The 17,365-nt window shown below is 44.4% G+C and overlaps 2 protein-coding genes across 10 annotated transcripts in view; one reads left to right on the forward strand and one right to left on the reverse strand.

The window, feature by feature from the left end:
- Window positions 1-8,538, reverse strand: part of LSG1 (large 60S subunit nuclear export GTPase 1) — a 30,424-nt gene extending 21,886 nt beyond the window's left edge. The window contains exons 1-5 of the mRNA XM_008009576.3: window positions 8,156-8,538; window positions 6,105-6,231; window positions 2,557-2,677; window positions 2,308-2,394; window positions 1,669-1,755 (exon numbers count right to left, since the gene is read on the reverse strand). Coding sequence (XP_008007767.3) covers window positions 1,669-1,755; window positions 2,308-2,394; window positions 2,557-2,677; window positions 6,105-6,231; window positions 8,156-8,431 — 698 coding nt within the window. The 5' untranslated portion in view covers window positions 8,432-8,538. The remainder of the gene's footprint in view (window positions 1-1,668; window positions 1,756-2,307; window positions 2,395-2,556; window positions 2,678-6,104; window positions 6,232-8,155) is intronic.
- Window positions 8,455-17,365, forward strand: part of FAM43A (family with sequence similarity 43 member A) — a 197,045-nt gene continuing 188,134 nt past the window's right edge. For 3 of the 9 annotated variants that reach the window (XR_012095619.1, XR_012095623.1, XM_008009574.3), the window contains exons 1-2: window positions 8,562-8,863; window positions 11,160-11,278. The gene's annotated coding sequence lies outside the window, so the exon portion shown is untranslated. Of the gene's footprint in view, window positions 8,864-11,159; window positions 11,279-12,806; window positions 14,760-17,365 lie in introns of those variants that run through there. The other 6 variants (XR_012095626.1, XR_012095628.1, XR_012095629.1 and 3 more) reach the window with 5 other exon arrangements.

Genomic DNA, 17,365 nt, shown 5'->3' on the forward strand with positions numbered 1-17,365 from the left:
CTGCCCTCAAGGTCCTGGCTGCAGTACTTCCACGCTTGTTACCGTTTCTCTTTGGAAATGAGAAAACGGGCATTCTCAGGAGTACACAGCCTCAACCACCCAGGAGGCATCAAAGAGAAGGTTCCTCTGCTCACAGCAGTTCCCCAGTTCCCCAGGAGAATGGCCGTGGGTCTTCCGAAGCCCCCCCTCAAGCCTGAGTAAAAGCAGCCTGCCTGGATCCGTCATCTGCAGAAGGCCTTTCCTTTCTTCCGCCTTAGAGATTTGCCTTGCTTCTGTGACCTCCCCACATCCCAGCCCAAGAGCCCTTTCTACACCCCCAGAGGCAGAGGATGGGGGCATTCAAGTGACTTTAATTGTCATCACCCTAATAAGAAATGTAAGTGACCTTTACAAGTTTAGTCCAAGTACTGTTTTCTTTTTTATTGAGAAGGAGTCTTGCTGTCACCCAGGCTGGAGTGCAGTGGTGCGATCTCGGCTCACTGCAACCTCCACCTCCTGGGTTCAAGCGATTCTCCTGCCTCAGCTTCCCAAGTAGTAACCAAGCCTGGCTAATGTTTGTATTTTTAGTAGGGACGGGGTTTCACCATGTTGCTCAGGCTGGTATCGAACTCCTGACCTCAAGTGATCAACCTGCCTCGACCTCCCAAAGTGCTGGGATTACAGGTGTGAGCCACTGGGCTGGGCCCTGTTTTCTTAATAACAATATGCTAAATGTGATAAGATTCTTTTCTGAGAATCCCAATTAAGGCATTCTGTTTCCTAGTCTTCTTACTAGGTTCACTTTATAGATTTCAAAGAAAACAAAAACCAGCCTGAAGGGTCCTTGTTGAAAAACATCATTTCAAATATAAGGTTCATTTATGGCATCCTTGAAAGTAATTCAGAAACTCTTTGAGGAAAACAAAAACCTCTTAACTACACCAAAGAGGTGAGATTAGAGACAGGTGATTCATCAACTTCCAACAATCAGGAATTCTCCTTAGTGTTACACGAAAAAGAATAAAAATCTCTCATTCTCAATTTGTCAAAATCATTCTCTTCTTTTCAGAGCCCAATTAAAAAACATAAAAACCACCCGGTGATTTCCTCAATGCTTGTCAACCTCTCCTTCCTCTGCTATGACTCAGCCCCCACTGCCTTTCTATCTGCTGCAAAGCAGGAACTCTACTGCCCTCCGTATTTTCCCACGTATTAAGTTCTCTGAGTGCAAGAACTGCATTTCATTCATTTGTGTGCCCCTGGTTCCCAGTGCTTTGCTTAGCGTTTAGCTCAACATGGTGACAGTCGGCTGACGTGAGCTGTGACATCCACCTCTCCCCATAACATAGATGCTCTTTGCAGGCAGGAACTTAACTCTTTTTCGTACTCATATTTTCCACATTACCAGTAGAAACTAAATATACATTTGCTAAAATATCTATATAGGTTCTTCAGAATTCATCTTACAAAAAATGTTCATTATTCTCACACACTTATCAACATATTCATCTAATAACAAAAAAACTATACAAAATATATGGTAGTATCATACTGTTTTTTATAATTCTTAGTAACCCTCTGCATAGCTTAATTCCTCATACCCTGAGCCTATAAGCCTATATCAACATCCAAATCGAATATAACTTCACCACAATGTCTTTATTACACAAAAGAAAATGATGAATTCACCTTCTCTCAATGACTCTCCAGAGCTGGCGCCAAAAGTCCAAATTTCGTTCAAATGGAGTCAATATCAGCTTTTGTTCCTCTTCTAGCCTAGTTTTTGAATGAGAAGTTTATGTCTTTGCCAGATTAGAATAGACAATTTTTAGCAGTGTAAATGCTCGATTACATTAAAAATAAGTATGGTGTGCAAATATCCAGAGTCAAATTATTTTATATATTTCCTGCTGAGACACCATAAAAATACTATTTATTTAGACAATACTCCACCAGATTGAAATTTTATCCTGAAGCTATTTATGCCCTGAAAGTTTCCCTATCACACAAAGTCACTTCTTTCCCACACTCTTCCTGGAAAAATGTGCAGGCGAGCAGCGATCAACTCCAGGGCGCCCAATGGCCAAAGAGGGGAATGAAAGGAAAAGGCCTGGAGCTGCGCAGAGTAACCAACTCACTGTCTGTGCAAGGACACATATGCACCTAGCAATCTTGTTTTTGCACACATCCATTTGCACTTGTTAGCAGAATGCTACCATTTCCTTTTTAAAAGAATCAAAACTTCAAAATGCAAACGGTGGTGTAAACACACCAAATGTCTGAACTCGGGATTTCAAGGTAAGCTGCCATAGAGTCTATGATACTCACCGGACAAGCTGACGTCTCCATTCTAGAAAGTTATCTTTCTCTGCTTGTTTGAGTTCTTCTGGGGTAGTATTTTTGTTCCAGTTTGGTCTGAAACAATCATAGAAGGAAAAAAATTCCTCATATAAGTAACCAAAATAAGATAGGGAATTTGGATCTAATAATGGTAGCTGAGAAAAAGCAGCAATTTAGAAAACGAATACTCAGCGGCCTTGTATGTTTTGTGGCATTTTAAATTCTTCTTCAGCTTACCTCCTCGGTATACACAAGAACTGTTTGTTTTCTTCATGGAGCTTCTTAATTCTCTGGCTCTCCTCAAAAGACAGTAGTCCAGTTCTAGCCTCAGCAGGCACAAACTTAATATTAAGTTTCTCTGTTCAAATAAAGAAAAGTACTATTACTTAAGAGGCAATGTAGATATACTGTGTTTGGTCATACTGATAAACTTAGAAAACTAAAAGTCAGAGCCTAAGAGAACTTAGGCTTTCTTGATTACATTCTTCTAGCCTTGGATGAATTATTACTCTCAAATGAAGTTTTATACCAAATAACTATCCAGAGTTACTACATTCTTTTTGACTGCCACACAGTATTTCATACTGTGGCTAGATCACATTTTCTCTACTACTGAACATTCAGTTTCCAAGTTTTCATTATTAAAATACAGCATCATCTGGGAGCTTGTTAGAAATGTAAATACGGCAGCTCTAACCCCCACTCACTGAATCAGACACTCTAGAGTCTGGAGGATAGGGCCAGGAATCTGTCTTCAGGAGCTCTCCGGGCAATTCTGCTGCTCTGGGGTAGATGCTGAGAAGTAGAGGTGCTGGCTCATAGGATATGCAACTGCAAACTTGCTTTCTGTTTTTGTTTTTGTTTTTTTTTTTGAGACAGGGTCTCACTCTGTCACCAGGCTGGAGTGAAGTGGTGCAGTCTCGGTTCACCGCAACCTCAAGCAATTCTCCCATCTCAGCCTCCTGAGTAGCTGGGACTACAGGCCCACACCACCATGCCTGGCTAATTTTTGTGTTTTTAGTAGCGACAGGGTTTTGCCATGTTGGCCAGGCTGGTCTCGAACTACTGACCTCAGGTGATCCACCCGTCTTGGCCTCCCAAAGTGCTGGGGTTACAGGCATGAGCCACTGCACCCGGCCTGCAACTGTAAACTTCTAACAGATACTGCCAAAACAAATCTTCCCAACTTCCCTCTCTACCGTCTCACCCCAAAACCTCAGAACACACTACCATTAACCCAGATCCTTCTCACACACACCCTTACACTTCTCTTTCCCTGCCACAGTCAGATATCTCAGAAGAATACAAGTTGCTCATTCCTTGACTTCCTCACCTCCCACTTCCTGTTTCTCTAGATTCCAGCTGTGGCTCTATCACTCCACTAAAACTGTTCTCGCAGAGATTACTAATGACTTTAAGAAGAAAATAGCACCGGGACGGTGGCTCACGGATCCCAGCACTTTGGGAGGGTGAGGTAGGCGGATCATGAGGTCAGGAGTTTGAGACCAGCCTGGCCTACGTGGTGAAACCCCGTCTCTACTAAAAATACAAAAATTAGCCGGGTATGGTGGCACATGCCTGTAATCCCAGCTACTCAGGAGGCTGAGGCAGGAGAATCGCTCGAACCCGGGAGACAGAGGTTGCAGTGAGCCGAGACCACGCCAGTGCACTCCAGCCTGGGTGACAAGAGAGAGACTCCATCTCAAAAAAAAAAAAAAAAAAAAAAAAAAGAAAATAGCTTTACTAAGATATGATTCACATACTATACAATCCACCCACTAAAGCATACAATTCAATGATTTTCAGTATATTCACAGAGTTGTGCAGCCATCGCCACAATCCATTTTAGAATATTTTCATCACCCCAAAAAGAAACCTTTACCCATTAGCAGTCACTGTCCATCCCCAGGTACCTGGTGGAAATCAGCTACTTTCTGTAGATTTGCCTGTTTAGGACTTTTTGGTGTTTCCATTTTTTGGTGATTATGAATAATGCTGCTATGAATACACACGTACATGTTTTTTGTAGACGTGTTTTCACTTCTTTCGGGCATACACCCAGGAGTGGGACTGCTGGATCAGATGGTAATTTCACGTTTTACCTTTTGAGGAACTGCCAAAATTTTTTATAAAACAGCAACACCATTTTATACTCCCACAGCAACGTATGAGGTTCCAATTTCTCCACATCCTCACCAACATTTGTTATAGGCCTCTTTTATTTTAGCTATCCTAGTGGGTGAAGTGGTATTTCATTGTGAAACCCAGCAGTTTATTTTTGTCCCTTCACTCGTTTTCGCTTACGCTACCCTCTCCATTAGTCTGGTTTACTCTAGCTCCTTAAGTGTTCTTGTTCCTCTTATCTTCTCCATTCTTCTACTACCTCTATTTCAGTTCTGGCCTGTTTATCTTGCTAGACTAAAGGGATACGGTCTCCTAACTCATCTTGCTTCCTTAAAATTCATCAGTGATCTTTTAAAAAATGAAATCTCATGTACCTATTAGACATCTCTGCACTCCCATGTTCCCTGCAGTGCTATTCACAATAGCCAAGAAATGGAGCCAACCTCAAAGTCCATCAATGTATGAATGCATAAAGAAAACGTGGTATATGTATATCTACAACGGAATACTACTTAGCATTACAAAAGGAGGAAATCTTGACACTTGTGACAATATGAATGAAGCACTATGCTATGCGAAATAACCCAGGCACACAGAAAGACAAATACTGCATGATCTCACTTACATGTGGAATAAAGTCGAGCTCACAGAAGCAGAGAGAAGATGGTGGTTAGCAGAGATTAGGGAGTGGGGGAAATAGGAGGATACTGGTCTAACAGTGAAGTTTTACTGAGGCCGGATGAATAAGTTCTGGAGATCTAACGTACAGCCTGGTGCCCACAGTTGATAATAACGTATTTACTAGTTAATAATATGAAATTTGCTAAGAGAGTATATATCTTGTTCTCACCACACACACACACAAAAAACAATGTGAGGTGATGGATATGTTAATTACTTGATTTTAGTAATCATTTCACTACATATATATATAATATAAAACCAAACATCACGCTATGTACTGTAACTATAGACAATTTTTAGTTGCCAATTATATAGCTCATTAAAACTGGAACCCACACATCCCCCCAAAAAACACTGAAAAATGAAATATGAAATCATGTTGCACACTTGTTTAAAGCTTCCCTTAAACCTTTGTTCTCTCCTGAATCTGACCCTCGTCCACCTGCTTAGCACCTGTGCTCATCACATCCCGCCTCCTGCACCAGCAAAGTCAAACTTCTAGCCATTTTCTGAACAAAGTCGGCTGCTGCTTCACATCTTGGCTCGAGTCCTCTGCCTGTCTGTGTAAAAGGTCTTATCTCATATGTCCTTCTAACATCTACTCATTGTTCAAGACTCAGGCTGGGTGCGGTGGCTCATGCCTGTAATCCCAGCACTTTGGGAGGCTGAGGTGGGCGGATCATGAGGTCAGGAGATCAAGACCATTCTAGCCAACATGGTGAAACTCCGTCTCTACGAAAAATACAAAAATTAGCGGGCATGGCAGCATCTGCCTGTAGTCCCAGCTACTCGGGGGGCTGAGCAGGTGAATTGCTTAAACCCAGGAGGCGGAGCTGCAGTGAGCCGAGATCACACCATTGCACTTCAGCCTGGGCAACAGAGCGAGACTCTGTCTCAGAAACAAAAACAAAAAACAAAACCTCAGCCCCAGATGGAAATGTGACAGTGTCACATGAACTCAGCAATAAACAACTTACCAGCTACAAACTCTGTTCCTGCAAGTTCTGCAGTAGCAAGGAAGTCATCAAGGGAGCTCTCTTCAGTCACTGACTGAAGATTAAGACGACCCCAATCATAGCCATCATTGAGTTCACTTGTGTGCAACTATGAAAAAACACAGGGTGGTAAATACAGCTGCTCTCTTCTGCTCTTGGCATCCAATAAGCTCTAAACTTCCTTGCAACTAATCTATGGTCTTGAGGATGGTTGTAGTCCCTTTAGAATCAATACTACTCACAGTTAACGTTTAAAGGAGCACGCTCTTACCTCATAATAGGCAGTTCTCTTTCACCATTTCATTAATTTTCAAAAACTTTTGAGGTGAATTTTATTGTATTTTCATTTCACTGATGATGAAACTAAGGCTTCAACAAATAAAATAACTTGCCTATAGTCGAAAACTAAATGACAGAGGTAGAACTTGAACCCAGATTGACTCTGCTAGTCAAAATTAGTTAAAACTTTACCTGATATAGTCCCACAATAAGAAATACAGTTTATATAGTGACCCAAAGCTGTATGTACATATAATGATACAAGCATTCAAGTACCATTCCGTACAGTAAAATGGAAACAAAAGAATACTGAAGCCACACCCTATCACATGTAACACATTCTGATATTTCTCTATCTTGCTGGGGAAAAAATAAAAACAAAAAAGCTAGTTGCAAACCACTAAATTGATTTCCAGACACAATCCAGAGTTTGATAACCATCACCCTAAGCTATATACTTAGTATAGGTACAAATAAAAAAAAGTGCCAGGTGTGGTGGCTTGTGCCTGTAACTTCAGCCCCTCAAGAGGCTAAAGGAGGGGGACTGCTTGAGGCCAGGAGTTTGAGATCAGCCTGGGCAACGTAGCAAGACCCTGTCTCTCCAAAAAACAAACAAACAAACAAACAAACAAACAAACAAACAAACAACCAGGCCTGATGCTGTGCACCTGTAATGCCAGTTAGTCAGAGATTAAGGCGGGGGATCATCTGTGCCCAGAAGGTGGAGACTGTAGTGAGCTGGTGAGTTATGATCACACCGATGGCACTCTAGCCTGGGTGACAGGGCATGACCCTGTCTCTGAAAATGAATGACTGAATGATGAAAAAATAAATATTAAAGGCCAAAGGTTTAAGTGGTCATAGAATCAGCAAAAATACGGAATTAGGATCCAATTCTTTACCATTCATATTCAATCTTCCCACTATTTCCTAAAAGGCTTCATTAATAACAAGTTTCTTCGAAACTAATAAAAATTACCAGTAATCTAATCTCCAGAGTAACTCTGACCTGATGAATACTGATAAGCACTCTATGCTGTTTACTCTGTAGACTATATGGATGAAAGTCAGCTGGTATGACAGTGGCACACGGTTAGTTAGCTCCAGGGGCACCCTTAACTTTAGCACACGATCTTAGAACTCAAATGTTCTCATTCATTCCTGGGGGAATGAATGGTGAAAATAACGACTAGAATGATTAACACAAGTCAAGTCACTTCGTTCATTTTTTTAAAGATCCTTCTATAGCCTAGTAAAACATTAGGTCCTGTCACACCTGAAAAATGAATGATTTATCTTTGAGCTAAACCACTAGGGGGTGCTTTGCCAGGGTGAAACAAAGATCTGAATTATTCTGTATTTCTGGCAGTAACCAATCGCTTCTGGAGGATCCATTCTTTGAACAAATCAATACAAAAATACGTTGTGTCTCTTTCCTGCTCCGGAAGTTCCAAGCACTTCAGTGGCTTCTTGGGCAAAACACAAACGTACTCATGACCTGGCACTGAAGACTCTTCACATTCTCACTCCACGCCTCATCAACACACTAACCCTTCTTTCAAGTTTCTTCTACCTTTGCGTTCTGGGCCTTGCCAGGAGGAGGGCCTGCTACTTGGCTTGGCAGAAACTCCAACTCATCCTTCAAAACCAGGCTGAGGCGTCCCTCCCGCAAAACTTACCTGACTTTTGACCCCGAATTTTGCAGCACTCAGGCTAGACAGAAAAGATAAGAAAGATGACATGGTCTGTCTTACCCAGGAGTCAGTGTGACGAAGGCTTCGGCTCCGCTGAGTCTGATGGCGCATAAGGGCCCGTCCCAGCGACCCACCGGCCGGGGCTCTCCTGCGGCCCATGGCAACACGACCGCTGGGCGAAGCTTCCCTACTCCGCGCGTGCAGTTTCCGGGATTCACAGTTCGATCCCCGGAAGTGACGATAAGCGAGCCCAAGTAGTTCAGGCTCAAACTTGAGAGGGCAAAGCAGAATGACTTGTCCTAAAGTGCTCTTTCTACCTCTCGAGCTTGCCAGCATTATAGACTATAAGTGAAAAAATGGTTCTGGGAACTTTTCTATAGATTTCCTGGCGAACATCTCGAGTTTGGATAAATGACTGAGTTAAAAGAGTGGTCCATTCTTGATTTGTGCGTGGGTCTTTAGCGTCCGGCGAGAAACTAGCGTACCTCGAAAACATGGCGGTTCCTCTGCGCGGCACTAGCTCCGCCTCCCGCCGCTTCCGTCAGAAGGACGCGGAGACTCGGAGGAGGAATGTTTCGGAGGCGCTGGAACGGGGGAGGTTCCCCGCGCTGGTTTTCAGCCGGCGTCCCAAGGTGTGGTGTCTCCGAGGTCCAGCACGGCGGCTTTTTGTCTACCTGGCCGTCCCCAGCTGCGAAGTGGGGAGAAAAGTCTTCGCCTGGATGTGAATTTGGAATGAGAGGCTGAATAGTATTTCCAGAGCTTGGCAAGGTTGTAAGGAAAGTTAACAGGAATTGACTTGCGCTTTATTTCAAATTTAAAAATGTTTTAACGGTTCTAGTTACAATTTCATTACCCTTTTTAAAAATAATTAAAAATGAAAGTGAAAACAGTGAGCCAGCTCCACTCCTAGAGGCCTGGGCTTCTGTTCCTCACTTGAATGTTTCATTTCCCTATGATGGGAATAATAGAAAGTCAGCTTAGAATTGGCTGTGTGCTGGTGAACTACATTCTCGTTGATCCAGAGAACCATCTCTTTGTTTTGGTGTTTAGAGAGAGGAAGCAGCTTGAGCAAGTCATAGACTGAGTGCGTGCAGTGTCAGAAATCAAACCCAAGTCTTGTCACTAGCCTGTACACTCCTGGGGAGAGCGGGGAATGAGGGTTGTTAACATGTATTATGTATTTATTTGTTTATTTTTATTTTTTGAGACAGAGTCTCGCTTTCCCCTAGGCTGGAGTGCACTGGCGTGATCTCAGCTCACTGCAACCTCTGCCTCCCGGGTTCAAGTGATTCTCCTGCCTCAGTCTCCCAAGTAGCAGGAATTACAGACGCGTGCCACCGCACCCGGCTAATTTTTGTATTTTTAGTAGAGACAGGGTTTGGCCATGTTGGCCATGCTGGTCTTGAACTCCTGACCTCAGGTGAATGCCCACCTTGGCCTCCCAAAGTGCTAGGATTACAGGTGTGAGCCACCGCATCCAGCCAAACATGTATTTTTAAATCATAGGATCAAGGTAATGCATTTATTACCTAGCATAGCTTGATTTAGCCATTCCACAATGTACACATTTATCAAAACATTATGCTGTACAACATAAGTAATATGCAATTTTTACTTGTCAAAACAACAGCCAAAAAGAAATAAATCATAGGATCAAGAATCCATTTAACCCAGGGCTTCTCACACTTTAATGTGCATATAAATCCCCTGGAATCTTGTTAACATGCAGATTCTGATTCATAAGGTCTGGGGTGGGGCCTGTGGCTCTGACAAGCTTCCAGGTGATACCCATGTTACTGGTCCCTGGGTTACACTTTGAGTAGCAAGAGTAGTCCACTCTTTTCTGGTGCAAATGAAGACACAAGTGGACTGGCTAAAGGTCATAGCAAGTTAGTATCAGGCGAAACTGGGTCCAGACTCCCACCCATTCTGAATTCCCTGCCAGGCCCTCTGTGTGCTACACCTTACCCCTCTTACTGAATTGAAGTGAGTTTTGGGAAATGCCCAAGGGACTGCTGACAAGCTGCGAAGTAGTTGGCAAGCCTTTGAGAAGACAGAGCTCACAGATGAGCAAAGGGATGCATCAGAACATGATTTCTCCCATTTCCCAATTTAGAAACAGTGTATCTTTAAAATCCTACACATAATCTCCAGAAGGAAGATATGAAGAAACCCGTGAAATAGAATTAGTAGACAGCTCCTGGCGTTCTCTCCAGAGCTAAGTGGTTAAAGATCAAACTAACTGATGAAGTAAGATAAGGTAGATTTCACATTTTGATAATAATACTAGGAGGTGAGATAAAGAAACTTGCCATCGCATTCCTAGAGCTCAGCCAGGAACTTGGGACTTCATCCTAGTTTCCTTTTTCAGATTTTGTCACCTCTGGAGAAAATAAACACTTTGGTTTTCCATTGTTACTTTTCTAAGGGCTTAAAAAATCTTGACCAAATAAGACCAGGTGTGGTGGCTCACGCCTGAAATCCCAGCACTTTGGGAGACTGAGGCGGGTGGGTCACTTGAGGTCAGGAGTTTGAGACCAGCCTGGCCAACATGGTGAAACCCCATCTCTACTAAAAATACAAAAATTAGCCTGGTGTGGTGGCACGCACCTGTAATTCCAGCTACTCGGGAGGCTAAGGCAGGAGAATTGTTTGAACCCGGGAGGTGGAGGTTGCAGTGAACTCAGATCGTGCCTCTGCACTCCAGCCTGGGCAACAAAAGTGAAACTTCATCTCCAATAACAATAAAAATAAAAATAAATCTTGACCAAATAAACCAAAGTGATAATCAGGAGTGGTGAGGAGTCAAAAGGTCATAAAGATTTAATTAGCAGCAACTACTCCTAGCTGACAAGAAAAGCATAGATAATTCTTGTATTTCTCCAGGATGTTATGAAAATCTACCAGTGACAGACAATTGAGTCTCTGTCTTCTTATCTGGTTAATGAGGCTAATAACAATTCCTGTCCTGAAGAGGTAACAAATGAGATAATGCTGCAAGGTCACTGCCTAGTAATTTGTGGGAGTACTGTTGGGCACAGCTGAACACATTTTCTTTCCCCAGAAACGAAGCAATGACAGTGAAAGCCCAGCTGGATAATTGTTCAGTGAGAAGGACAAGAAGGAAGGGAATTGAGGGTGTTGATGAGACAAGATCATGGGACCCAGATGAAAAGGAACGAGGTAAGCTTGTGGGGGAGTGATGATGGTGGTGATGAAGGGTGGAGCAAGGTGCTGGCTGCTGCCCAAGTGAGGGGGTTGCCACGATGAATCAGGCCAGGTCCCTGCCCTCCAAATGCAGAAGCCATTTCACCCACACACTTCAGGAACAACACTACCTAGCCGAACCCCTCTCCCTGCTTTCTCACGCCAGCGGAAACTCTCACCCACCAGGCTGGTGACTGGAAGATGGGTCCGATCCTCCCAATTCCCCACACAGCTGAACACTTCCGTTAAAGCCAGGATCCTCTGACAAGCTGGCTCCTGGAGGAGGCTGCATTGATTTGGGGATGGGGAGCCTGGCACCCAGCTTCTAAATAGTGATACAGGGAGTGTTCCCTATTCATGGGGTTGCATAATGCTTGATTTCTATCGTGTCTGAGCACATGTAGTTACAAGCTCTGAAACCCACACCCAGCAACAAACGTTGGAGTTGCTTTCGGCTCTCCAAGTCCACACTGTTGTGCCTCTGGGCTCCACATCTGTCTGCGGAAGGAGAGGAAAGAGTGGGTTGGTTTCTGTTTTGTTTTTCTTTCATACCTTGGCCAAAAATGAGTTGGTGGCAGAGAAGTTGTTCCAAGGCGAGCTTGCAGCCTGGTCTCTCCTCCTTTCCCATGTGATACACCACCTCCTTCTACAAGGACATTGAAACAGTTTGCATAAGGCTGAGAGTTGTGAAAACAGACGTCTGGCAGCCTCTATAGAGCGTAATTGAATCAGTAGGGAAACTCCCTATGATTATCTGCCATTCTCAGTTTATCCCTATTGAAAATGGGTGGATTCTCGCATGAGTTTCATAATTCAGCAGATTTTTAAAAATCTTTTTAATTGATGTATAATAATTGTATGTATGTATGAGGTGGTTTTGATACATGTAGACATTGTATAATAATCAAATCCGGGTATGCAGCATATCCGTCACCTCATTTATCATTTCTTTGTGGTAAGAACATTCAAAACCCTCTCTTGTAGTTACTTTGAAATATACAACACAATATTGTCAACCATAGTCATGTTGCTGTCAGCAGACATTTATTGGTGGTTACTATATAGATTAGTTTGAGGCCCTGTGCTCAAATATTGATTTCTTGCCTGTGCAAGGAAAAGTGACCTCTTGCTTTGGTGACACAGGCCCCAAGATCCTATGTATTTGAACCCATGAACTTTTTCTCAACTCGTGTTATGTATGGAATAGCTAGTGTCTTTTATTCACAGATGACTTTGCAGTTACTTTCTCCCTCTTGACAGTCAAGTGAAAAAGGGTATTGTTATTTTACTGCACTTTTAGCTGTAGAAGTTGAGATTCAATACAGTTAAGTTAAGCAAAGTAAAATAAAGGAGGCTAAAAGTAGAATTAATAATCACCAACTCTAAAATCTGCACGTGGGAAGTCCTAGGTTTCTCCCATTCATTCATTCACTCACTCATTCATTTATTCATTCATTCACTCATTCACTCATTCATTCACTCATCATTCATTTATTCATCACAGGACTCTGAGGATTCAGCACTGGACAAACTCCCTGCCCTGAAGAGCTTACACTTTACTGGTGATCAGCCTAATAGACTCAGCCAGGGTTAAAGAGCTTAAGTCAGGGAGCCATGAATCCGGCTCCCTGACTTGAGCCAGGTCATGGTACAGCCATGAAGGTGTACCACCAGGCATACCTTACTCCATTAAGAGGGCCTCTGACCACCAGGATTTTACATTTTGTCTCTAAAAGTGGTCCGTCTCCTTAAATCACCATAATAAATATACTAATATATGCATGTAAACCTGGATGGTGATGGAATGCAAAACTATGTTGTATGAGGAAAAGGTGATCGAAATGAGACTCGTCTAAGGAGGGAGACTCTGGGGGTATGTGGCAACCATTTCCATTTATGTGGAGGACTGTCATAGGGAAAGGAAAGAAGACTGTTCTGAGAAGACACAAGGCAAGAACAACCAGAACAAATGGGTAGAAATCACAGGGATACAATTTTAGGTTCAATTTGTTGGAAACTTCTTACAATCAGAGGGGCTCAAAGATATATTGGACAACTTAGTAAGGTAGTGAGCTCCCTGCCACCAGAGGTATTTAAGCAAAAGCCAGATAATCAGGTGTCAGATGTTCTAAGTCAGGTTCAAGCCTCAAAGTGGGTGTTGGAATAAAGAACTGCTAAGGTACTTAACAGACTCCTGACCCTGGTAGGTTGTCTTCCTCTTTATGCTATCTCTTGCCTCATTCCAGTATTTGAAATAGCAAGGGAACAGTGATGGTCTCAGAAAGGGTGCCTAGGTTGGCAAAAGTAGGGTGGTGGCTTCACCATGTAACATGAGAAACAGAGTACATCTTGCCCTCACTGTCATGAGAGAGTTGAGGGTACCGCGAACCACCATGTAGCAAATTTAGCCATCATTAGTCACAGATACTACTCACACAAGTGGAAATGTTAAAAATAATCGGTTTGAAGGAAAGATCCATGGTTTCTGCTTTAAAGTTAGTCATGTAGGGGTAATGATTTCTCCTCCTTCCATCTTCAGAGGGGACAAACCAACATTGACTGCTCCCTGCCTTTGGTGGCACTGAGGAGAAGGCTCGCTTGTACGGCTCATGGTTTCATCACTCTTGGCTTCCTTCTTGTGCCCTTGCATTTCTGCCTGGGCCTTGTCCAACGTTCCAAGCAGGCAGCCCATGAAAGGAGAGGCTCCAAGGCAAGGGGCATGGTGAGAACATTTCTGGGAGCTTTGGTCACAGGGTGACCTCCAGAGGTCATAGACCTCTGACTTGTCTATTGGTCCTCTCTCACTCCTGCAATTTCCTGCCATGGGCTCTGTTTTGATCTTTTGTCTTTTATATTTATTTATTTTCAGAGAGCTTTGTTGGAAACATGGCTTCTGTTTTGAGTTAATGGTGTCCCTTAAAAAGACATGTTCAGGCCTGGTGGCTCATGTCTGTAATCCCAGCATTTTGGGAGGCTGAGGTGGGAGGATCACTTGAGCCCAGGAGTTTGAGACAAGCCTGGGCAACATAGCGAGACTCCATCTCTACAGAAAAGTAAAAAAAAAAAAAATTAGCTGGGTGTGGTGGTGTGTACCTGTGTTTCCAGCTACTCAGGAGACTGAGGTGGGAGGATCACTTGAGCCCAGGAGGTTGAGGTTGTGGTGAGCTATGATAGCGCCACTGCACTCCAGCCTGGGCCACAGAGCGAGACCTAACCTCCAGTGCTTGTGGATGTGTCTTTCTTTGGAAAGAGGTCTTTTGAGATGAGGTTCCACTGTGTTGTGCAGGCTTGGTCTCAAACTCCTGGGCCCAAATGATCCTGCTGCCTGGGCCTCCTGAATACTGGGATTACAGGCATGAGCCGCTCATTGTACCAGGTTTGGAAAAGGGTGTTTGCAGACGTAACCAAGTGAAGATGAACTCATACTGGGTTAGATGGGCCCTAATCCAGTAACTGCTGTTTTAGAAAGAGAAACATGTGGCTGCATATGCAGAGGACAAAGGAGAGGCCAGAGGCAGAGACTGGAGCGATCTGTCTAAAAAACACGGAATGCCAAGGATGACAGGCAACCATCAGAAGCCAGTAGGATGCAAGGAAGGATGCCGCCTCCTCCCGACCTCCAAAACTGTGAGAGGATACGTTGTTGTTGTTTTCAGCCCCCTCATTTATGGTCATCTGTTATGGCAGCTGTAGGAAATACCTGTAGCTTTCCTGTGATCTTAGACATGAACGAGAATTTGCTCAACTCCCCAACAGGCAGAGAAGAGCAGCAGCGTGCTCCGGGACCCTCGGTGAGTCAGGGCTGGAGGGTGGGGGTCAGGATTCCTTCTTGGCCAATCTTGTGTACCTGAGCCTTGGCTCTGATCATGGCATGTCCCTGCTCTAGTGCCTCCAGTGACTCACCACAGCTTATGAGACGCCTCCGCCTGCCATTCAGGGCCATCAGGAGTCAGGCCCTGGCCTGACCCAAACACAAAGAACATAGGCTTTGGAGATCTTGGGCAAATTTCTTAACTCCTCCAAGCCGTGGTCCTTTCCCCCGGAAAAATGAAGAGACTAGCACAGACCTGACAACACTCTTAGGAGCATGAAATCTTTGGAGGGATCTGACTCAGCACAGTGTGTGACATGCGGTGGGAGCTCGGTCCTTTTGCGTTCCCTCCTCTTGCCCGGTTGTTGGATGTTCGACACTAACTACCTTCTGCATTGGCCCTTTTCTTCCTCTGGACCACTCTCTCCTGTCTCTGTCTACAGCAGTCTGCCCATCCTTCCATGCTTGAAGTCCACTTCCTTCCTAAAGAGGGCCCTGGTCTGGGCACTGTTTGACTACAAGTTATTTCTCCTGCAATGGGAAATGGGCTGCCAGACTTCCAGAGACCCAAGTGCGATCTCCACCACTACAGAGAGCTGTCTCACTGGTGGACCGTCATGCTGGACTCTAACGTCTTTGGGGGCAGTGTGAGCCATTAGCATAGTGCACTTTTCATTAGGGGTCCAGCGAGTGGCCACTCAGTCAAGTCACAGGGGGAAGTATGTTTGGCTTTCTGCTCCTGTTCAGGTCATCAAATGAACCTGTGAGCCCCAAAGCAGCTCTTCCTAGAGGGGGAGCAAATGAAGGATGTGGGTTCTACATATATATGTGTTTAGAAGCTTCTGGCTTTACGTTTAGCCACAGGAAAGGGCCCTGGATTGAGATTCAGGCCATGTGGGTCCTCATATTGGTGTGGCCACTAAATTACTGCATGGCCATACACCTGTGCTGTCAGGGCCTCAGTTTCCTCATTTGTAAAGCCAGGGGAGGTTGACTAGATTATCTTAAAGGGCCTTCCAGACAAGGCTCTTCCAGTTCTGACAGTCTGTGCTCGTGACGGTCCCATGACTTTGAAAATAAACACATGGTTAATGTTCATTCTACAGACACTTGCCACACACTAGTTTGGTGACTGGCATTATGCTAGAAGTTGGGGATACAAAGTGTGAATAAAATACAGTCAACAGCCATAAGGAGCCTGTAGTCTAGTGGGGGAGGCAGAGAGTTAAAGACGATATTACAGGCCGGGCGCAGTAGCTCGCGCCTGTGATCCCAGCATGTTGGGAGGCCAACGTGGGCAGATCACAAGGTCAGGAGTTCGAAACCAGCCTGGCCAGCATGGTGAAACCTCGTCTCTACTAAAAAAATACAAAAATCAGCCAGATGTGCTAGTGTGTGCCTATAATCCCAGCTACTCAGGAGGCTGAGGCAGGAGAATCACTTGAACCTAGGAGGCAGAGGTTGCAGTGGGCCGAGATTGTGCCATTGCACTCCAGCCTGGGCAACAGAGAGAGACTCTGTCTCCAAAAAAAAAAAAAAAAAAAAATTAGCCGGGCATGGTGGTGGGTGCTTGTAATCCCAGCTACTCAAGAGGCTGAGGCAGGAGAATCACTTGAACCTGATAGGTAGAGGTTGTAGTGAGCCAAGATCATGCACTGCAGCCTGGGCAACAGAGCAAGATTAAAAAAAAGACAATATTATAACAAGGCAAGTGCAGAGGTAAGGGTACACACAAGGGAGTGTGGAGAGGCGATGAGTAGGCCTAGGCGGTTTACCTGGAGAAAATGGTATCCAAGCTGGCTGTCTAAGAATGAGTAAGACTTGGCCGGGAGAAATGGCAGGAGGAGGTCACATCAGTAGATAGAGCCATATAAGTCATGGCAGGAAGGAAAAATCAGTCTCACCAGCATGAGGAGAAGCATAGGCTATTCTCTGTGGCTGCTTCATAAATTAGGAGTCCAGGAGAAAAGAATGAGGCTGGAGACATAGGCAGGTGCCAGACCTGAACGTTCTCACATTATACTGAGGAGAGGGAGTGTACCCTGTGGCTGATGCGAAGCCACTGTGAAGGTTGAAACGGGAAGAGGGAAAAGGTCAGATGTTGGTTTGGTTTGGTAAGTCCTGAAGGTGGCGTTGGAGGGGCAGGTTGAAGGGAGGAGAGGCTTCGGAGCCTGGAGGAGGAAGGCGGGCTGTGGTGTGGACGTGCTGTTTGTAGGTTGGCAGGGGCTGGAGGTTGCTCTAACTGCATCTTT

This window comes from Chlorocebus sabaeus, chromosome 15 (assembly GCF_047675955.1).
Source record: "Chlorocebus sabaeus isolate Y175 chromosome 15, mChlSab1.0.hap1, whole genome shotgun sequence".
NCBI lineage: Eukaryota > Metazoa > Chordata > Mammalia > Primates > Cercopithecidae > Chlorocebus > Chlorocebus sabaeus.